At 48.7% G+C, this 23,658-nt stretch overlaps 1 protein-coding gene across 2 annotated transcripts in view; it reads left to right on the top strand.

Moving 5' to 3' along the window:
* adarb1b (adenosine deaminase RNA specific B1b) overlaps nt 1–20,753 on the top strand; it is a 111,928-nt gene extending 91,175 nt beyond the window's left edge. For both annotated transcript variants that reach the window (XM_084478427.1, XM_084478426.1), the window contains 8 exons: nt 1,404–2,368; nt 5,770–5,884; nt 7,854–8,022; nt 8,524–8,675; nt 10,708–10,876; nt 14,190–14,371; nt 17,003–17,181; nt 19,827–20,753. In XM_084478427.1, coding sequence (XP_084334553.1) covers nt 1,404–2,368; nt 5,770–5,884; nt 7,854–8,022; nt 8,524–8,675; nt 10,708–10,876; nt 14,190–14,371; nt 17,003–17,181; nt 19,827–20,003 — 2,108 coding nt within the window. In that variant the 3' untranslated portion in view covers nt 20,004–20,753. The remainder of the gene's footprint in view (nt 1–1,403; nt 2,369–5,769; nt 5,885–7,853; nt 8,023–8,523; nt 8,676–10,707; nt 10,877–14,189; nt 14,372–17,002; nt 17,182–19,826) is intronic.
* Nucleotides 20,754–23,658: the final 2,905 nt, after the last annotated feature.

The following is a 23,658-nucleotide window of genomic DNA, read 5'->3' as shown; positions in this document are numbered from 1 at the left end:
CCATTCAAGTTTAATAACCTGACAATTGTTTCTGCTCATACTCTTATTGTTATCGGTAGTATCAGCATAAGTGGTAGTAATAGTTTGCCTTTCCGCATTGTCAAATGTCCTCCTGTATGATCCCTGGCTGGCCTGTGCATTGACTGTATGACTCTGTTATCTTTCATAGCGTAGAACGACACTGCAGTCGCTTTAAGTCTAATTTAGAATAGACTGGACTAGTTCATTCTGGGTCTTATCTCTGATGGCATTCAGAGGGTACGGGCTTGCCAGTGCGTTGGTTTAACTACGGCATACGTGACGTTCAGAGCTTAAAGCTGAAGGAGGGGAGGCCCTGTGGCCCATCATCATCATTAGATCAGGATTCTGTAGTCCTCCGTGGACGTCTGGCCTGGAAACAACGTCATGTAACAAGGGGTTTGGGAGCACGTTGTTAAACACCTGCATCAAGTGGCCTGGTGCGGCTCCCAAGATCTTCCTCTTTGGTGGACGAAGGTTCCTCTCCTGTCTGCCCGGTCCTCGGTCTCCTTCTCCACCTCCTGCACTCCTCCCCATGCACCCACCAACCCACCTCCTCCTCCTCCTCCTCCTCCCACGAACCCCAACATCTATCTGCGGCACCCCCAACCCTCCTCCACCCCCCCCCCCCCACCCCCCACCCCCCCTTCTCCCTCGAGTACCGCAAGGAGTAACCTATTCAGTCTTTGCTGAAGGATGTTATAAATGGAAATTTTTGCACCAATATTCCATCCGCTTTGTTAACTGGACCTGGTGATATGTGTTTCCTACAATCTAAGTCCTGACTATTTAAACTGTAGAATGTGTAAAAAACGTTCCGCCTTGTTAAAATTCAATGCATAGTTATGGAGAAACCTTCATTTGTAAATTTGACTTTCCTTGAGAAATATGCAAATTTGACAGTCAGGTAGAATTTATAATATATGTTATTTTATCCGATACTACATTTATTGTGCATTGTGTACATCATGTACACTACAACATTTATTTAGATTAGCACATCATGATTACTTTTCCCAATGTTTTCCCCTTCTATTAGAAAGCTAGGATTTACCAAACAAACCATAATTCTTGTTAGATCATAGCAAATCCTCGCTTATTTACATGCTCTACTCCACTATTCCTATTCCTATTCCTCTATTCCTATTACCATGACAAAAGTGGTCAATCATAACTACAAATATACCTTTTAGCGGTCCAAGGGATAAAGCTTGGACTTCTTCAAAATAGTTGTTTGGCCAAAATCTAAGCTTGGCTCCTATTTCATCCTGAAGAAACACAAATCACTGGTTCAGTTCCAAAGAGTGATAAAGGAATCCATAAATTTTGCATTTACAAGATCCTGCAACGAAGGCGCTGTAAGTTACTCTTTCTGGGCACCGCAGGTTCGAGCAGCACCGAGGTTAAGGAAAACCGTAACCATGACAACGTGTCCTCCAAAGAGGGCGGGGCCGGGGCCGAGCCGCTCTCCAACGGCAGCGGCGGGGGGGGCGGCGGCGGTGGCGGCGTCGGCGGTGGCGGCGGGGGCAGCCGCAAGCGCCCGCTGGAGGAGGGCAGCAACGGACACTCGCACTCCAAGTTCCGCGCCAAGAAGCGCAAGAAAACGCCGGGGCCCGTGCTGCCCAAGAACGCCCTGATGCAGCTCAACGAGATCAAGCCCGGCCTGCAGTACAAGCTGCTGTCCCAGACGGGGCCCGTGCACGCGCCCGTGTTCGTCATGACGGTGGAGGTCAACGGGCAGCTCTTCGAGGGCATGGGCCCCACTAAGAAGAAGGCCAAGCTGAACGCGGCGGAGAAGGCCCTGCGCTCCTTCGTGCAGTTCCCCAACGCCTCGGAGGCCCACCTGGCCATGGGCCGCACGCTCACCGTCAACACGGACTTCACCTCCGACCAGGCCGACTTCCCCGACATGCTGTTCAACGGCTTCGAGACGCCGGCGCCGCCCGACGACGCCTTCTACCTGGGCGCCAACGGCAGCGGGCCCCTGAACTCGCTGGGGGAGTACCCCCTGCCCGTGCCGCCCGGCAGCGGCCTGGCCCAGGCGCCGCTCCCTCCTCCGTCCGCCTTCAGCTCGCCCGCCAGCGGGAAGAACCCCGTGATGATCCTGAACGAGCTGCGGCCGGGGCTCAAGTACGACTTTGTGTCCGAGAGCGGCGAGAGCCACGCCAAGAACTTTGTGATGTCGGTGACGGTGGACGCGCAGACGTTCGAGGGCTCAGGGCGCAACAAGAAGCTGGCCAAGGCGCGGGCGGCGCAGGCCGTGCTGTCGGCCCTCTTCAACATGCAGCTGGACCAGACGCCGTCCCGCCAGCCCATCCCCCGCGAGGGGCTGCAGCTGCACCTCCCCCAGGTAACCCCCCCCCCCCCCCCCCCCCCCGTCGCTTTGTGTGTTGTTCAGAGCTGCTGCTCTATGCACTGGAGGCGGCATTAGCTCAGGGGGTAGAGCGGGTTGGCTGGTGACCAGCAGGGTTGCTGGTTCGATCCCCGGCTCCTCCTAGCTCGAGGTGTCCACTGAGCAAGGCGCCTCAGCCTAACTGCTACCCGACGAGCTGGCTGTCGCCTTGCGTGGCTGACGCCGCCGTCGGTGTGTGAATGTGTGTATGAATGGGTGAATGTTAGGCAATACTGTAAAGCGAGTTGGGTGGCCACTGGTTACAAAAAATGTGCTGTATAAATGCAGTCCATTCACCAGTCCATTTTACTGCTGCGGTGGTTGTGGGTGTTAGCTAGGTTATGGGGGATCCAGCGTCTGAGATGATGGCGGTAAATGGTTGGGTAACTTTAGAATGAGTCGCCTTCAGAGTTCGATCCCAAACCAGGCGATTCGAGTGCTTTCGGTGAGGCTGGTCTGGTTCAGATCCAACCGTTACTGGATGATTCTCTATATGGTTATTTCAGTTTCATCTCTGTGCTTCGCTTTCACATTCTGTTTAAAGGATTCAGTTGAGGCGAGCTCTTTAATTTTCAATTATAATTCCGGTCCTGTAGAAATGGAGCAATGAGATACTCTGTTAACCCTCGCTGGACTCGAAGCAATCCTTCAAAATTAAGACGACAGTCTAGTATGACTGAAGATTTAATTAAGAAAAGATTACCTTTTAAAGTAGTCCTAATAGTTTTTGTAATTTGAAGCTTAAACTCAAAAAGTTTTCCATGGACGCCGCAAAGGAATGTTCGGAAACTCAGGACAATTTCTACACAACCTTCCTTTGAACATTTATTCAAAGGGACATTCTGTTAATGTTGCGCGTTGGCAGAAAAAAAGTCACCTAAATATAGATTTGCATTTACATTGTGGAGGAAACCACAGCATAAAGAGCCAGTTGCTCTTTTCAAAAGTTGACTGTTGGCCCGAGAAAGCCTTCGTGTATCTGTGTGTCTCCCTTCCCCCCTCGGCCCCCACAGAGACGCTGTGTGTGTGTGTGTGTGTGTGTGTGTGTGTGTGTGTGTGTGTGTGTGTGTGTGTGTGTGTGTGTGTGTGTGTGTGTGTGTGTGTGTGTGTGTGTGTGTGTGTGTGTGTGTGTGTGTGAGGAGAGTCCTCTCCTTTGACAGCTCTTTTCAGTAAAGTCCTCATCCTGCTGGGGGCAGGGAGAGGGGGGGGTGGTCCTCCGGGCAGGTGACTGCGTCTGCCCACACACTAGAGGTGATGGGCAGGGACACGTCTCTGTGTGAAGCAAGATAATGGAGCTGGCGCGGGCAAACAGCGAGATGCACCGTCCACAGCGTCCCCACCCAGCCTGCCCGGCCTTTCCCGTCCTTATTGACTTACGCTCTCCAGTTGTTGAGGTGATTTATTCGACGATGGTGCCGACCCCCCCCCCCCCCCCCCCCCCTCCCGTTCAGCGATAGCGCACCCCCCCTCCCCCCCCCCCCACCCAAACTAATTTTCTTTATTAATTCACGTCCGTTGATATTTACTTAATGTGTGTTAGTATTCTGGCGGTGGGCTAACTGGAGGAACTGTGGAAGTTAAACAGTTGCTGCTGTGCTGTTCCATGTTCGCTCGCACTCGGGTGTTTTGATGAATTCATCACCTAATTGTATTCCTGAAACCTTAAAATCCTATTTTAAAGGACTAGAATTTTGACCAATCAGTTAAGGTAGATAATAGATTGTTTTTAGTTCAACAATAAAATGAACACGTAATTTTTTTTGGACTTTTCACTGTTAACTAAAAGCATTTCAACTTACAATGCAGGCAGACAGATAATATTTACACGCTTTATACAATAGAGAACACAGAAGGAACAACAAGAGAACGCAACATTGAAATAAAACAGACCCTCGAAGAGTTACTTAGGGGAACTAAACGTCCACAATCCTGCCCATTGATTCGCTGGCTAGTCGGTCTCCCAGCTGCCTTGCTAGAGGACAGCGGTCGCTCAGGAGGGATTTGGGCATCTGGCACCACCACCACCACCCCCCCCCCCCCCCCCCCCCCCGACGAGCCGGCTGCTACGGTTGACTCCACCCCTCAGCGCATGAACGGGTGAATGCGGGGGCACTAATTGTGCCTCGCTTTGCTTAAAGCACCGTATTAACGCAGTCCATTTGACCATTTCCGATCAGCGCGCGTACGCCACAGTACACTACATCGCAGCAAAGGGCCTCTTGCCGAGATGGTTTTATAATAAAGCTAAAACGTTTTTTAAAAGATGTATCCGGCCCCCGCCGCATGGTTAAATGCACCGGCGGTCTGCGACCTTGGTGGGCCAAAGTGGCGCGGCGCGGCGTGGCTAGGGGGGTGGGGTGGTGGGTGGGTGGGGGTGGGGGTGGTGGGGGGGGTACTGGAGGAGCCGGCTGCTGATATCTCACTAATCTCCCTAATTTGAGGCCATCGAGCCGTGCTGTGCTCTCCCGCCCGTCATCATTTCCGCCGCGTTAGAGGTGGACGCTCCGGGGACAAGGTGACTGACCAGGGAGACACCACGTCAGGGATGGGGCTTGTTCACTGTGTGTGTGTGTGTGTGTGTGTGTGTGTGTGTGTGTGTGTGTGTGTGTGTGTGTGTGTGTGTGTGTGTGTGTGTGTGTGTGTGTGTGTGTGTGTGTGTGTGTGTGTGTGTGTGTGCGCGCTTCTTTGTGAAGGTATATGTGTGTCTGTGTCAAGGTTTTTGTGTGTGTGTGCATGTGTAAATGTTTTTATGTGTGCGCTTCTTTGTGAAGGTCTTCTATGTGTGTCTGTGTCAAGGTTTTTGTGTGTGCGTGTGTAAATGTTTTGATGTGTGTGATTTTCTTTGTGAAGGTATATGTGTGTCAAGGTTTTTGTGTGTGTGTGTAAATGTTTTGATGTGTGTGATTTTCTTTGTGAAGGTATATGTGTGTAAATGTTTTGATGTGTGTGATTTTCTTTGTGAAGGTTAATGTGGGTCTGTTTCGATGTTTTTCAATGTGTTTAAATGGTATGTTTGTGTGTGTTCGGTATGTGTTTGTTTGTACAATATGTGTGTGTCAACGGTATGTGTGTGTGTGTGTGTACCCCATGTGTTTTTTGTGTACGGTATGTGTGCGTAGGCTATGTGTGTGCGTAGGCTAAGTGTGTGCGTATGGTATGTGTGTGCGTACGGTATGTGTGTGTGTAAACAGTATGTGTGTGTACGCTGTGTTTTTGTGCACTGTGTGTGAGTACGCTATGTGTGCGTGTGTGTTAACGGTGTGTGTGTGTGTGTGTGTGTGTGTGTGTGTGTGTGTGTTAATGGTTTGTGTGTGTGTGTGTGTGTGTGTGTGTGTGTGTGTGTGTGTGTCACTCCCCAGGTGCTTGCGGACGCCGTCTCCCGTCTGGTGGTGGATAAGTTCAGTGAGCTGACAGAAAACTTCACCTCCCCTCACGCGCGGCGGAAAGTCCTCGCGGGGGTCGTCATGACAACAGGTAGATGACAGGCATGCTGAAATGAGGCGTGTAGGAAGGTGTTGACCTAACCTTGTGTGTAAATGTGTTGAAGTCGCCCCGTGAAATCCTTTAGTTCATCCATCAGGCGTGGGACAGCGGAGCGGTTAGGGTGGGCCTCTGGTCTCGGCCCCCCCCCCCCCGACGTCTGCAGACTACCTGTACACATCCTGGAGGGAAATGACCTAAAACCCCTACCTGCTCCTAACATGATGTATTTAAAAATAAATGCCATATGAAGTCTGTATAGATAAAAGCGTCTTCTGATCACTAAATAGTAAATATTCCCCTGTTTAGCTCATTGATCCATCAGAAACAATTGTTTGTGAAAAAGATCCCCTCTTGTTTTTGACCATTGAAAGATGCTTTTGGAGAAGCCACTGTGATAAAGGCCATCAATCATATTAACAGTGTGGCACTTTGCTTTAAGTACAGGGGTTATATTCTCCTGGCATTAAATCTAAAACACCAGGCCTTGTACGGACCGTTAAACACACACTAGGTAGTCACTCTACATTATGAAGTTTACAAAAACAAAACTTATTTTTCAAATATTTCCAGGGGTACTGCTTGTAGTTCCTATAGGTCGATATAACACTACTTCATCCAGCACATACAGGTTCATTAAGATGCTGACGTTTAAATGAAAATTGTCTATTAGTTGGAAAACATGTAGTTTATTTTCAGACCAAATCACCCAGCCCTATTTAGATTGATAGGTAGGTAGTAGGGGTGTAATGATACACTCATTCAATTCGGTACGGGTCTAACGGTTTGATGCACGTTTCATTTCGGTATGTACTGAGAAAAAAAAAAGAAATATATATATATATTTTTTGAAAAACGTTTTTATTGATTATCACACACTCTGTGAGTGTCTTGTCTTGTCCTGATGTTTTGTGTTGAGGACCACAATGGAAATAATTCCTGGACTTTATTTTGTTTTTATCCTCAATTGTATTTGATGTCTTTTCATTTGTGTAAGGCATTTGTTTGATACAATTTAATAAATCAAATCAAAATAAAAAATAAAAAAAACTGCTGTACCGAAAAACATACCGAACCGTGACTTAAAAACCGAGGTACGTACCGAATCGTGACTTTAGTGTGTCGTTACACCCCTAGTAGGTAGGCAGGTAGATAGATATTGGACTAATGGAGCGTTATGTTTTGCTTGAGGTCTTCTTCTTTCTTTTGATGTCCCCTCTGGTCTCTTTGAGGTTATGTTTTCTGGACACATTATCAATATGTTGAGCTCACATGGATCGTTGAGACCCAGTTCTGTTCAGGAGGCGTAGCAGGAACAGCGTAGCGTAGCGGGACCGCTAGGCCTCCATGGAGCCGCCGCCCCTCAGCTCTCCACTCTGGGAAACACTAGCTGGGGGCAACACAGAGTCGTTTTACTATTGATCCAAACCTGTGGCCAAGATATGTCTCAATAGCACTACTACCATATTTCCGTTAACGTGAGATGTCTGCCTTTTTGACAGATAGATGGATGGATATTTATTTAAAAAAAAGAGTATGATTGAGCCTTTTACGTGCATATAAAGTAAAGTATTAAAATCGAATAACATGTTGAAACGCACAGCAGCAGCCAAGCCTAGCTCCATCATCAATGTGTACGAATAGCATAACTTCATCATTGTGTGTTTTGCTCTATATCACTGTGGGGTTAGGGGTTGTTCAAACTATACGTCTGAATGCCTTTCACACATAAACACCAGATACAATGAGTGGCCGTGCCTCATCTCTCAAGTCTGTGTGTGTGTGTGTGTGTGTGTGTGTGTGTGTGTGTGTGTGTGTGTGTGTGTGTGTGTGTGTGTGTGTGTGTGTGTGTGTGTGTGTGTGTGTGTGTGTGTGTGTGTGTGTGTGTGTCTTACTCACGTCCTTGTTCCTTCACCCCCCCCCCCCCCCCCCCGACCCCACCCCACCCGCCCCCCCCCCTCAGGCACCGACGTGAAGGAGGCGCAGGTGATCTGCGTTTCCACGGGAACCAAGTGCATCAACGGCGAGTACATGAGCGACCGCGGCCTGGCACTCAACGACTGTCACGCTGAGATCATCGCTCGCCGCTCGCTCATCAGATACCTCTACACCCAGCTGGAGCACTTCCTGGGGTCGGTCTCTGTGTGTGTGTGTGTGTGTGTGTGTGTGTGTGTGTGTGTGTGTGTGTGTGTGTGTGTGTGTGTGTGTGTGTGTGTGTGTGTGTGTGTGTGTGTGTGTGTGTGTGTGTGTGTGTGTGTGTGTGTCAAAGAGTGTGTGTGTGTGTGTGTCAAAGAGTGTGTGTGTGTGTGTCAAAGAGTGTGTTTGTGTGTTTCTGGTGTCACTGTTTTACCCTGATGGCATAGAAACGTGTGTAATGAAATAAAAGGTCAAATTGGGTATGTGCACGCGTCAGTGTCAGAGTTTTTAATCAGAGTACAAACGTGTACTACCTTCATTCTGTCGCCTAAAAAAATAAAATAAATACCCTTTCTTCCAGGTCATTGGACTGGGACGTGGGACTGTTCAGAATACAATCCTCATATTTGTTCTGCTTATTTTCCACCCCTCCCCCGTCACACACACACACACACACACACACACACACACACACACACACACACACACACACGCAGGAACAACCGGGAGGAGCACCAGAAGTCGATATTCCTGCGCTGTGACAAGCGCGGCTACCGGCTGAAGGACAACGTCCAGTTCCACCTGTACATCAGCACCTCCCCCTGCGGAGACGCACGCATATTCTCCCCCCACGAGGCCGCCATGGAAGGTACCCGGACACGCACGCACGCACACACACACACACACACACACACACACACACACACACACACACACACACACACACACACACACACACACACGACACCCTCTCACCGGCCCCATGAGACACAGGTTCATTCCGGTGATGAGATTCATAACGAGTCAGGGCGCAGACTTCGACTGGAGCACCGTTATTAAGGAGCGGCTGGGTGTGAGGGAGTCTTGCTCAAGGGTGACGGCAGGTTAGACTGCAGACATTTAGGAATGAAACCCTGAACTTCACAGCTGGGGGAGGGGAGGGGGGGGGGCCGTCCGGCCCCTTGTTTCCGATTGGTTTACATCAGGGACAGAATAGTGTCGTAGTCCGGGTGTTCAGCCTCCTGCCAAAAGGTTCCGGGTTTGATCCTGAATGGCCACAGTCTACCTCGAGCAAGGATGCTCTTAACCTGCTCCTGTAGGACATATCTCAACTCACAATGGATAAAAGCGTTTGTTTACTAAATGGCTAAATAGTAAATAGGGAGTGGCTTCAGATAAACACACAAAACAGTGTGCTAAATGATTAATACTAAGTAGCAGAATCACGGGGTATGCTGAGTCGCCTCCATGAAATGTAGAAGATTCTGCAATGCTGCCGTACGCACGTGCACATACACACGTGCACACTTCGCTTGGCGGTTCAACTCAGTCTTGATAACAGGCGTAAAACACAGTCCCCATACAGTGGCTACACTATTATTCACCACCCCCTCCTGCTCCGCCTCCCCCTCCTCCTCACACCCTCTGACATATTTTTAATTGAATCTCAAATTCAATATCGACATCTGTTTATTTTCATTCAATTAACTCTCTGTTTCCACTCTCTGTGCTCCGTTTCATTTAATTAGAATTGTGCTACGCTGTCCGAATGCGCTTAACAAACACCTTTCAAATAAAGCTGAAGTAATTAGCATGTTTTGTCTAAATCTCTCTCGCCCTTTCTCTCTCACTCTTTCATCCCAACCACTCCAACTCCCCCCCTCCTACCTCTCCTACCTCTACCCTCCCCCTCTTTCTCTTCCCTCCTCTCTTTCTCTCCTCAGCTTTCTCCCCCTCCCCCCTCTCTCTCTCTCTCTCTCTCTCTCTCCTCTCTCCCTCTCTCTCTCTCTCCCCCCATCAGTCTTCCCCATCTCACGTGATTTACCACCCTCCGCCCCAACCCTCTACACTTTCCCCGTCTGTACGCGTGGTTTGAATAGTGGCTCGACTGAATTAGCCGTTGTAGAGATAGCTGGCTTTGTATAGCACCGGGACACATTAATAATGTTCCGCTGAATAATGGCTCCTTCTGATACGACCATCAACTTGTCTTTTTTTTAACAGATCAAATAAGATTAGCTAATAGTTTTCTGGCCGCTGTGCCGTCTCGCGTCTCAAGGCTTGATTATCGGTGGTTATCACTGGAGTCTCCTATGGTTTGACGTAGTGTAGTTACAGCCTAGGGATTCCATCAAAACCCTGCCAGTGTCTCTCTGCAGATCATCGTATTCATTTCAAAACCTTAACTTAAGCATATCTGGAAGGCTATCTCGCAAGGCTATTCACTTACAGGCGATATTTATGAAAGAGGAATTGATTGATTCGATTTATATTTGTGTGTCAATAGAACAATTAACAATCAGTCAATGAGAATATTGACTGATTGGGAATATTATAAGGAAAAGCAGCCAGCCGTCATATCAATACAGTCATCAAATCAATAGTCGATATTGTACAGGATCCATCCATCATAGTGTAAAATGTATTGGGTCATCGTTTTAGTTTGTAGGGACCATCATTTCTGGACCAACATATATGTATTGTTATTCAATTAACCAAGTAATAAATGGTTATTAACGGAATCAGGTTAACGGATTCAACTTTTTGTGTGATGATGATAATCAGGTCTCTCCTGCAGAAGAGGTTGGCCTCAATGAGACCTGACCTTTATGAATAAATACAGTTATCACCATCCTCATTAAACTGGTTCAGGTCCTAACTGGTTGTCACTGTGCTTTCAGACCAGGGCGACCGGCACCCCAACAGGAAGGCGCGGGGCCAGCTGAGGACCAAGATCGAGTCTGGGGAGGGAACCATCCCCGTGAGGTCCAGCAACACCATCCAGACCTGGGACGGGGTGCTGCAGGGGGAGCGCCTGCTCACCATGTCCTGCAGTGACAAGATCGCACGGTAGGTCCAGTCCCATCGCTTCCTGCTTCCCGTCCCGAATGTTTTTGGGTTTCATCCCCATCCCAGAGGTCCATCCCCATCCTATCGGTCCTGGCTGCTTACCGAAAAGGTCAGGGGTTTGATCCCCTCCCGTTCCTGGGTACAATTCCCGTCCCATGGTCCTGGGTTTGATACCCGTCGCATAGGTTGTTGGATCAATCCCCATCCCAGAGGTCAATCCCCATTTTATAGGTCCTGACGGTCTTCGTACCAAAGGTTGTGTGTTCCATCCCCGTCCCAAAGGTCCTGGGTGCCATCCCTGTCCCTAAGGTACTGGGTGTGATACCCATCCCAAAGGTTGTTGGTGTAATCCCTGTCCCCTTTGGTCCTGGGTTTCATCCCTGGCATTTGTCTGCTTCTAACTCAACCAAACTTCCCTGCCTTTTTGAAGTTCTTCTATTTCATTAGGCAGTTTGTTATTCAGATACATATATTTTTTCTTATTTATCTGAAATTGATCAAAACTACATAATGAGATGTCTTTTAAAAAAGAACAAAATAATTCTGCCCATTTCAGGTGCTTTGATTAAGCCCAAGTGCAGGATGATTAAGTGTTATCTAGTATTATCTATTCTATTTCTGTTGCTTCAATTTGCCCCGTTCTATTCTACCAAATACCAAACTATAAGTTTGAAAAGAACACTTCTCCCAACCAAAAACAAGAGGAAAATAAAAGAGTGTTCCCGAAAAACACAGTTATTTTTAATTCAATGAAGGTTCCACGTCTGAATGCATTTCACACATAAATCATTCAGACATTCCAGTTTTGTGTTCATTCCTCATTATTTTCCGGCCTCTCTTCACAAGGTGACATATTGCTTTACAGCTCTGACACACACACACACACACACACACACACACACTGTCCCCCCAGGGGTGTGTTCTCCCCTGGCAGGGACGGACCAGATTGATAGGCCCAAGGGTCCTTCAGGCACTTTTACTGGCAACTCATTGTGTCTTCAGTATCTGTCCATGTTCAAGGCAACGCTGTGTCTTACCTTCTGATGGGGGGATAAACGCATCTCATAACTCCTCCTCCTCCTCCCGCTGCGTCTCTGTCTCCAGTCACGCCCGGCGGTGACGGAGTGCTCGCTGTAGATCTCTGAAGAAGGTTCCTCTCACACTAAGACGGTAGATCAGAGTAGTTTCAGTGCCAGCCGTGTCACATGGTACTGTGCTATAAAAGGGGCTTTGCGGCTGATTGTGAATGCGCTCTTTCTTCTATTCAGCTTAAACTATGAGTCCAGCCACATTTTCTCAATCCATTTTTGTAAATATGAAAAATGTGCTTGTTTTTATTTACACAATGACAAATACATCTGACAAACATACACACACACACACACACACACACACACCTGTCCGTTTGGTCCATCATTGCTTCACAGCACAGTGAATTGAAGGGTCATTATTGCAATCTCTCTACACCCACAGCTGTGCGTGTGTTCAACCAGAGTGGTGATGGGGCTTGTAAGAGTTTCTGTTACCAGTTGTAGCTGGCTTAGGGAGGGTGGGGCAGCAGCCGGTTTGGTGGAGGTGATGTTTAGCACAACAACAATGAAGACAACAATGATGTGTGTGTGTGTGTGTGTGTGTGTGTGTGTGTGTGTGTGTGTGTGTGTGTGTGTGTGTGTGTGTGTGTGTGTGTGTGTGTGTGTGTGTGTGTGTGTGTGTGTGTGTGTGTGTGGAGACGGAGAGTGTTTGCAGGAGACAAAATGTATTGACGTTCTTTGTCATACCTATACTAATTACCTGGCTTCAATGCCCTAGAGAGTGAGTTGCATTCTCTGTCATGGTGCGTATGGAATATTATTATTGGATGCTTCAGTTTGGTGGCCCCAGGTCTACCAGGCCTCATTTCCACTATCTACGCAACCTCTATGTTATTAATTTCACAATTTCACACACTCTTACACACACAGGCACAAACACACTCTAACACACGCAGGCACAAACACACTCTAAGACACACAGGCACAAACACGCTCTAAGACACAGGCACAAACACACTCTAACACACACACTCATACACATACACTCATACACACACACTCATACACACACACTCTAACACACACAGGCACAAACACACTCTTAACCACACAAACAGACACACAAACAAACACACACCCACAGACAGCACAGCCTGTATCCTGACAGCACCCAGCTCCTCATCAGTGATGTTTGTCACTGTCTTATTTCTGTTGCTCAGTAATGGTCTCGTAGTGCTGCCTTTCCTTCTCTGTCTGTCTGTCTGTCTGTCTGTCTGTCTGTAACTCCCTGGCCCTCCGCCTCTCGCCTGCACTCACCTATCTCAGTATCTCTTTCAAACTCCCCTATCTCGCCCTATTCTCTCTCTCTCTCTCTCTGTCCCCGTCTCATTCGTTCTTTTTTCTCTTCATATTTTTCTCTCCCACCTCCCTCTCCCCCCCTCGCTCTTTCTCTCACTCTCTCTTACTACCCCCTCTTTCTTTCTCTCTCTCTCTCTCTCTCTCTCTCTGTCTCTCTCTCTCTCTCTCTCTCTCTCTCTCTCTCTCTCGCTCTCTCTCTCTCTCATATCCCTCCCTCCCTCTCTCACCTCACTCTCTTTCTTCCTCTCCTTCTTTCTCCTTGTCCCTGTCTGTCTGTCTGTCTGTCTGTCTGTCTGTCTGTCTGTCTGTCTGTCTGTCTGTCTGACTGTGTGTGCGTGTGCGTGTGTGTGCGTGAGGCCGGCGGGGCTCCGCCCGGGCCTGGGCAGGTGATGCTCCACAGAGCGTGTCAATGGGTTAGTGACTGGGAGGAGAGCTGCTTAATGACACGGCCTGGAAATACACTGGAATGCCGGAGAGAATGAAATTGGATCCATCCCAGTGTACACATGTGTGTGTGTAATGATATATTGAAATAGCTCGCGTCGCCCCGTACGCACCTACCTTCAAGCCGCCGAAGGCAAAGCGAACAAACCTCCGCCAAAAAGGCTGGCTCGTCTGCTAGGACAAGACGCGCCCGTAGCAAGGAGCAACGCTGTCATTTCATGTCATTGTGTTTGACTTGTTCACGCTTTCATTTCACTCATTCATACTTTTTGAACCTGTAAAAAGGAAAACGCGCGAGGACCAGGTGTATCGTCGCATTACACAGGTGAACTGAACGTTAACACGAGCCGAGCCCCGCCCCCCCCCCCCCCCCCAAGCCGAGTGTGGAGGTGCTGGGGTGGGGTGGGGGGGGGGGAGCAGAGAGTCCGTCGGCCCCACCGTCACACACCCCTCTCTCCTCTCTTATCTCCCCCGGCCAGGTGGAACGTGGTGGGGGTGCAGGGCTCCCTCATGAGCTACTTCTCGGAGCCCATCTACTTCTCCAGCATCATCCTGGGCAGCCTGTACCACGCCGACCACCTCTCCCGCGCCATGTACCAGCGCATCTCGGAGATCGAGGAGCTGCCCACCCAGTTCAGCCTCAACAGGCCCCTGCTCAGCGGTCAGTGTCTTGTCTCGGTGTCTGTCGTTGTTGTTGTTGTTGTTGTCTGTGTTTTCTTGTGTGTGAGTCGAGTTCCCGGGTTCAGCCCGGACGGTCCCCGTGCTTTGCTCTGCAAGGTCTTTCAGGCCGCACGAGTAAGATAAGACAAGATATACTTTATTCATCCCAGCAGAGAAATTGAGGTGTTCCAGCAGCCAGCATACATACACACAACACAACACAACACATGTATACATACATATCCCACCTATACAAAACATGAGCCACAATACATAGCCTAGGATAGAAACAGTGGAATGGATGGTCCATGTGCGTATAGCTGTTACTCATAACAGTACAAAATGTGTGCAAATATACAGTTTGATATATATATAAGCAGCTTAAGCAAACGTTTAAATGAATATTCTTCTGTCCTTGCTAAAAGGGGAGTCATTATAAAGTGCAATTGCAGAAGGTAAAAAAGTATTAGAGCACAGAGCCTGAGGTGAGATGGGATAAGGGGAGAGTGGATGTGATGAAAAACATTACTGCTCTTACTTTAGAGTCCTACGATACTCTACTGTACAGTAGAGTGGGATTAGCTTTGATATATAAGATTAGGTTGGGAGTTAGATTAGGGAAGGAGATACGGTTCTGTCAGGTGTTGGCCAAAATGCATGACTGGTTTACAGTGGCTACCAGGAGAACAGAATTAGATGAGATTACCTGAGAGCCAGGTGCAAGGGAATTTAAACCAGACAACCAGACAATAACAGAAGTTCATATTTAGCCGATTTGGAAAAAATGTGTACTTAAGATTATATACCCTGATTATTATACATTTGCATTATTTTTTGTATATTTATTTTTGGAAGTTATTTCCACTCCAGATCATGCCTTTAACTTAAGTCGTGGAATTAGTTTCTCTTTGTAAATGTTCCACAGTGAACGGTAAACAGCCCCTGAGATGGTCAGTACCTCTCTCTCCAGAGCCATCCCAGGGCCAGAGGAGACCTGTGGCGGTCGTTGGTTGAACTCATTGATCAGCGGTGACATTTACATACAGTGTGTGAGATGTGGTTCATCATGTTGGTTTATGTGAAGGGTCAACATTTGCAAAGCGTTGTGTGAAAGGTCTCGTAGATACAGGAGACGAGACTCGATGACTTAATGTGTGATACGTCAAAGGCCGTCAGTTCATCTGTCACAACACCCGGAAAGTTAAAGAACATCTACATGACCATATAAAATAGTAATTATCTAAACCCTTTCAGATCATATGAAATACCATTATTTCCCTGACACACACACACACATATAAGATAATGTGAAGTAAAATCATACAAAAGATTATATACCATGTAGAATGTTTTGTGAATATCATATTAATAATTCTTTATAAATTATTATAGTTATGAATCTAATATGTGTGTTCATGTGAATCAAACACTACATGAATGGCCATCTACACACGGAGGCCAGGTGAGCCCCTCACTCCAGTCCTGGTCTTGAGGGGATGTGCCGGTGAACCAGAGTTGAACCTCCCAAGGACTAGGGGGGGGGGGGGGGCATAAGAGAGTGGGCGGGCCGGGCTGGCTGGCTGGGCGTCCTTCCCGCGTGGCCTGTGGTTCTGCGGGTTGTTCCGGGGATAATGGCGGGGGAAGGTCGTTAACCTTTTCCGCTTTAGAGGGTTTCAGTGGCGAAGGGCGCTGGCGTGGCGTTCCATCCTCTCCTCGTCCTCCTCCTCGTCGTCCTCCTCGTCCTCCTCCTCCTCGTGATCATCTGTCACCTCCCCGGCTAATGGAGGCGGGAGGACTGGAGCACGCGCGCGCACACACACACACACACATGCATGCCCGCCTCTTGTCTCGTTATACATACATACGCACGTATGTATGTGTACGTGCACACGCAAACACAGAAGCACTCTGTCGCGTTATCTCCCTCTCTTGCTGTCACTCACTCTGTCGTGCGTGCGCACACACACACACACACACACACACACACACACACACACACACACACACACACACACACACACACAATCTCCCGCCTCTTTCCCGCACCATCTCTTTACTAAAATGAGTGAAAAGGAGAAAAGACTAAATCATGCGCAACATCTGTTCCAGATGACATCGTCTTCTGCCTGAACGGTAGACGGATGAGTCTCGCTGCCTATTATGGGGGCTGAAAGAGAGGGGTGGAGGCTGGGTGTACTCTGACTGTTATCTGACTGTTTTGACTGTTGTAAAGGTTCTCTGACTGTTGCGCTAACTGTTAATCGCATTGTTCTATGACTGTTCTGTACCTTACCAGACTTTTTCTCTTAACCTGTTCCGACTGTTTACTAGCTGTTCACTACACTTTCTCCTCCCTCACACAACTCTTCTCTTACTGTACTCTCACTTCGCGCTAACTGTTCTCCGACTGTCCCTGACTAAATGTTTTCTTGTTGTACTCTGACTTGTGACTCTGACCTTCTTATCGCACTATTTCACGACTGTCGCCAGACTGTTGTCCGACTACTTGCCTCCTGTTTGTCTGACCGCTCTCTGACCGCTCTCTGACCGCTCTCTGACCGCTCTCTGACCGCTCTCTGACCGCTCTCTGACCGCTCTGTCTGCTCTCTGACCGCTCCCCTCCCTCCTCCAGGCATCAGCAACGCGGAGGCTCGCCAGCCGGGCAAGGCCCCCAACTTCAGCGTGAACTGGGCGGTGGGCGACCAGGCCCTGGAGGTCATCAACGCCACCACGGGGAAGGACGACGTGGGCCGCGCCTCCCGCCTCTGCAAACACGCCCTCTACAGCCGCTGGGTGCGCCTGCATACCAAGGTAACAACCGTCCCGTCCCCCCGTCCCCCCGTCCCTGCATCGGACCTGGACCTCAGCACCATTTAGCACAGGGATTACATATGCCGCTTTTCCACCGCCAGTACCAGCTCGACTCGACTCGACTCGCCACGCCTTTTTTGCGTTTCCATTGGCAAAAAAAGTACCCGGTACCTAGTACCGGGTACTTTTTTTTAGCACTACCTCCGTCGAGGTTCCAAGCGAGCGGAGTAGGTACTTTTGTGTGACGTAAACAGGCTGCTGGCAACTGATTGGCCAGCGGCTGTAAATGGGAATAATCACTCAAAGTTAAGTTGTGTCCGGCGTGGTTGGAGTCCACGAACCCGCTCCCGAGGGGGACACTGATCAGCGTTTCGCCGTGTGTGTCGCTCCTTTCCCGGGGCTAGAGTTAGGCTGCGCGTGGTTGTGTGTGTCCGGCGTGGCTGGAGTCCACGGACCGGCTCCGGAGGATCAGCGTTTCACTGTTTAGTTTTAGTGTCGTTCCTTTCCCAGGGCTCGAGTTTTGCCTCCATCAACGTTACCGTATGACAACAATAGACGCGCAGTCATTGCGCTTTTTATTTTATTTTATTTCCCATCATAACCTTTCCCGGGAATCAGGAAATAGTCTTGATCAGATTCTGATTTCCCGGGAATCGCGTCTCCCATGATTAAAACCTAATGACGACCCGCCCATGGTGGAGAGGTTATTTTCTACGACCGCCCACATTGAAGAGGTACTTTTTTAGATGGAAATGCGCCTGGAACCGAGTCGAGGCGAGTTGAGTCGAGTCGAGCTGATACTGGCGGTGGAAAAGCGGCAATATTGAAGTCTTTAAGCAGAGGCTTTGTATCAGAAGCCGTTTATTGTGAATGCCGATGCAAGGCCATTCATATGCAGGTAGGGGTCAGGTTATCTTGTTTTAAGACGCTTAACTGTAGGCTGCAAACATTGGGGATTGAACCCAGCACCTTTTGACTGGGAGAGTGTGTGTCAGATTTAAAGGCTGATTTTCTTTTTTTAACCTGATTTAACCTATAGACCAGGTGTGTACTGCAATGGATACACACACGTTGAAATTTGACACACATTTGAATCTTCTTAGTTTTTATTGCACTGATTATGGAGATCTTACATTTTCTGTTTTATTGCCAAAATGAGTGAAGATGAAAGCATCTAGATTAAGATATATTTATCTTTCCGTTTACATATTTTGTACACTTGAGTTGAGTTTAATAAAGTGAATTTAGGGGTTGAAACATTTTTCAACTAAGTTGAAATCTGTTGTTTTCTTCTGTCAGACATGGTCGACGAGTTGTGAAATCCTTGAAACACAGAATGTGATTAGGGAGCAGAAAGTTTCAGACTCCGAGTTCCACTGTAGAATAGATCTATATTAATATTTACACCCCCACAGTAGAGAAGGAGACAGAAAGCCAGAGTGAGAGGAGGCCAGAGTGGGAGAGACGGACAGAAAGAGTGAGAGGGGATCAATTGTAAGACAGTTTGACAGAAAGTGAGGGGGAGTGACATTGGAGAGACTCGCCGTGCTTGGTTTGAGGCCAACTTTTCTGTCATTTAATAACTCCTCCATTATTAACTGTGACCGCATGGTTTTTGTATTCCCTCTTTTCTCCCTCTCTCTCCTTTCCCTCTACCTTCCTCCCTCTCCCCTCCTCTCCTCTCCCTCACCCTGTCTCCTCCCCCATAACCCCCTCTCTCTCGCCATCCTCCTCACTCCATAACCCTCTCTCTCTCTCCATCCTCCCCCCCTCTCTCTCTCCCCCCTCACCCCCTAACCCCCCTCTCCCCCCTCACCCCCTAACCCCCCTCTCCCACTCTCTCTCTCCCCCCCTCTCGCTCCCCCCTCATCCCCTCTCGCTCCCCCCTCACCCCCTCTCTCTCTCCTCACCCCCTCTCTCTCTCGCTCCCCCCTCACCCCCTCTCTCTCCCCCCTCACCCCCTCTCTCTCCCCCCTCACCCCCTAACCCCCTCTCCCACTCTCTCTCTCCCCCTCACCCCCTCTCTCTCTCCCCCCCTCACCCCCTCTCTCTCCCCCTCCTCCCCCCATAACCCCCTCTCCCACTCTCTCTCTCCCCCCTCTCTCCCCCCTCACCCCTCTCTCTCCCCCCATAACCCCCTCTTCCACTCTCTCTCCCCCCTCACCCCCTCTCTCTCTCCTCACCCCCTCTCTCTCCCCCCCCTCACCCCCTCTCTCTCCCCCCTCACCCCCTAACCCCCTCTCCCACTCTCTCTCTCCCCCCTCACCCCCTCTCTCTCTCCTCACCCCCTCTCTCTCTCCCCCCCTCACCCCCTCTCTCTCCCCCCTCCTCCCCCCATAACCCCATCTCCCACTCTCTCTCTCCCGCCCTCTCTCCCCCCTCACCCCTCTCTCTCCCCCATAACCCCCTCTTCCACTCTCTCTCTCCCCCCTCACCCCCTCTCTCTCTCCCCCCTCACCCCCTTTCTCTCCCCCCTCACCCCCTAACCCCCTCTCCCACTCTCTCTCTCCCCCCTCACCCCCTCTCTCTCCCCCCCCCACCCCCTTTCTCTCCCCCTCCTCCCCCCATAACCCCCTCTCCCCACTCTCTCTCTCTCTCCTCCACTCTCTCCCCCCTCACCCCTCTCTCCCCCCCCCCACCCACAGCTGTCCTCCACGTTGAGGATCAAGGTGTCTAAGCCGGCCTCGTACCACGAGGCCAAGCAGGCTGCGTCTGAGTACCACGACGCCAAGCAGGCTCTGATCAAGGCCTTCCACAAGGCGGGCCTGGGGGCCTGGGTGAAGAAGCCCATCGAACAGGACCAGTTCACCCTCACCTCCTGAGTCCCCCGGGCGTTGTGGGGGGGGGCGGGGGGGGGGGGGGCAGGGGGACCAGGGGAGATGATCTAAACACCACCCCTTCTGGAACTCACTAACTTGTCCTTCACACACACACACACACACACACACACACACACACACGTGAATACACACTCAGCCCACCACCACAAACCTACACCTCTGACCCAGGCCTGAATGCAACCTCACCCCCCCTGACCCCCCCTTCCCATCGAGCTGACCTGTGTGTGTGTTTGTGTGTGTGTGTGTGTGTGTGTGTGTGTGTGTGTGTGTGTGTGTGTGTTTTTGTGTGTGTTGGGAGGTGGGGTGCGTGTGTGTGGACTTCATACACATTGGGAATATGTATGTGTGTGTGTGTTTTCACCAACGATACCCCCTCCCCCAACCTCATCTCGTTCTCATTCCTCATAGAAAATCCTCAAACGTCATGCTGGTTTTTTTTATTATTGTTGTTTTGTTGTTGTTTTAAAGATTATTAGTTCTAAATCGACTTAAAACTGGAATTTAAAATGTTTGGAGATTTTTTATGACGTTTTTATCAAATATTTCCTTATTACATTCATCAGTCCTATACGTTTATTTTTGTTTTGTTTTTTTAAGTAAAGACATCATGTCTGTTGAGTGAAATGTAGTTTTTACCTAGACAAATACAGGCAGATTTATTAAGTACCTTTTATTTTTTTATTTTACTTTTAATTTAAAAACGATGCGTACTTCTGAAGGATGTAAATCTAGTAGAAAAGGTTAAATACTATAAAACGTGTATTAGTTGTGTTTTTTTCTTAGAGCCTTTATTAAAAACAAAAACCTGATCCGAACAGTTGTGGCCCTCGATCATTCTAATTACTATATTCCTATTTTAATTGGTATGAATTATATTTTGTATTAATTACTATGAATTATAGTTTGTATTAATTACTATAAATTACTATTCAGATGAAAAACTAAGGATGATATATTTTTAGCAATGAATTAACGATAATGCATTATTTTTAATCATTTCTATCAATTCATTCATTCCTCACCATTTGATTCCCAATATTCCCCTCATTCTTGTATACGTGTCTTTTAAGCGTCTTTAAGGCCATTGTCATTTCATTTTTATGAAAACATGAACCATGGTGAGATACCGGTGAGAGGCTGATGACTCCCTTCCCTTCCTGACACCCCCCCCCACCGCCCCCATCTCCCAGTGTTGGCCTGTGGTTGGGGTGGGCTCCGTGGGCTGTGGAGGGGGGGGGGGAGGTGTGTGTGTGGAGGGGCTGCACGCCAGGGCTTTGCATGGGAACTGAACTAGGAGCAAAGTCTCGAGGTGGAACGTTGTGAATGAATGCCAGCATCTTGCTACTCCACAGGCAGCTTTGAAACTTTCTCTCTCTCCTTGCTCCCTTTTCTAGATGTTTCTGTGTGAGTTTGAAATGATTTTTGTTTGATTTCGGGGGAGTTGGGTTATTAAACTGGGTTGTGTTTGAGTAGACGGGGATTAGGTGAAAAGTGGTTCTCTAATTTGGGACAAATGGAAACAGCGCTGTGGCTAGTGTTGTTCCAGCAGAAACAAGGAACCGTCTAACACCTTGAGGAACCCACAGTGTGTCCACCATGTCACCTTTTCACTCAGACCCAGAGATGAAGACGGCTAGGCCTCCACCTCCCTCTATAGCAGGGGTTCTTAAACCTTTTAATTTCAGGACCCAAAATACAATTTCTTTGAGTCCGTTGGACCCTGCCCCCGCACACTCAGAAAATGCTGAAAACATTAGAATTGGCGATCCTTTTCTGAAACGCAAGGAGTACAATCCTGGTGTTTTCTGTGTGTTCTGTGCGTTGTCAGGCACCGCCCACCTCCAACTGGATCTCGACCCATTTTGGGTCCTGACCCATAGTTTAAGAAACGCTGATCTATAGACACATTCTCACCCCTGGAAGGGGGCGTGTTCCTCCCCCGTTTACATTGCCCCTTCCCTCCCCTCCCTCCCCCACTTCCTCCAGATAGCGATTGTAGCTCTTTCTCCCTGTACATCTCAACTCTATTCAAACACTGCAGTGCAGCATCTCATCAGAGGGAACGCACTCCCAAGCCGTGAAGCCGGTTCCCCACATCGTCGAGAAGCTTTCACACACACACACACACACACACACACACACACACACACACACACACACACACACACCGTTTGCACACCACACCACCAAGCAATCACAGTGTGCTAGCTTCTGGAAGGACTTCCTGTTCAGCTCGTTCTGCAGTGTTTGTACGCTAACGTGGGTTCTGTGCCAGGAGGGGTTTGGGAAGCCAACGCTCCAACCGCTAAACCAAAGGACGGCCGGCGTTGACAAGGGGTGACGCTCTGAAGGCGTCGGGCGCGAGCTCCGCCCCCGGAAGACGCCTCGATGTCACTCGGCTCCCCCACGGCCAGTGCCGTTGAAAGACCGTCGGAGCACCATCTCTATCCTCTCCCCGTCTCTCGTCCGCTCGCCCCATTGTTGCTGCAATATCAACTCCTGAACTTTGACCTCCTGAACGTTACAGCCAGTGAAAGAGCGCCGCCAGCCGAGTGTTCCTCTCTCTCTCTGTGTGTTGTGGTTCTGTGTGCAAAGGTTGTGGAATCCTCACCAAAGATGCTTTCCCTGTGTGTGTGTGTGTGTGTGTGTGTGTGTGTGTGTGTGTTTTTCCCTGCCATACTTGCTTTTTTCAAAGACTTTGTTTTTCTTCTCCAAATCTCTTTTTAATCCAGATTTGTTGGCATTATTTAAGTTTTTTTTTGGGAGGGATCTACTGAACAATGTACTGTACCTGAATGATTTGTACAAAGAAAAAAAAAAGCGTAAAGAACAAGGGAACCCTCGTGTTCAGGATACCTTCAGAAAACACCTGGAAACACCTGTACCGGTCAGTTGCTAGGTGGACAAATTGTAAAGATACTACAGCTACACCTAAATGTCATGTATATAGCCAACCACCACAAACAAGCTCTGACCTTTGTAAAACCATTTGCTCTAATCATGTAAAGAAAAAGAAAAAATGTAAAAAACAAAAACAACAACAATCGATCCATACCTGCACTCTTTACTGTCAAACTGCTGGGACAGTGAGTTGTGATTTTATTTTGTTCCCGATCTGTTGAAGGGATTTAATGTGAAATGCAATGGCTCCACTGGGCTGACCCAAGCTCCAGGTAGCATTCTGGCTGGGCCACCCAAGCCTACATTATATGCACTCACGGTAACTATGAGGTGACTGGGTTGTTGGCATATGTTATGTCACACTCCTTTTTTTTAATATATAAACACACATAGATATATGTAAATATATATATATATGTGTGTGTGTATATATATATATATCTATATATATATATATAGATATGGATATATCTATATAGATATATTACCATATGATGTTTGAACTGTGTGATGCATTGTAAATGTGTCTGCGATGCCCTGTGAGTTTGGTACTAGCTGGAGATTGTAGTTTAGTTTTGGTAGGAAGTGACATATGCACACAGAGAGAGTATAGCACCCGAGTCACCAGGAAGTGTCCCCCCCCCCCTGCCCCCGGGGGGGGGGGGGAACCACGCAAACCAACACAAGATATCACCTGAGAAGTAGAAGAGAAAAAAAACAACAACCCTTGTTTGAT

The sequence above is a fragment of the Micromesistius poutassou genome, assembly GCF_964030765.1.
Source record: "Micromesistius poutassou genome assembly, chromosome: 14".
NCBI classification, from domain to species: domain Eukaryota; kingdom Metazoa; phylum Chordata; class Actinopteri; order Gadiformes; family Gadidae; genus Micromesistius; species Micromesistius poutassou.
Note: the sequence above shows the minus strand (reverse complement) of the source record. Positions and strands in the feature narration are given on the sequence as shown.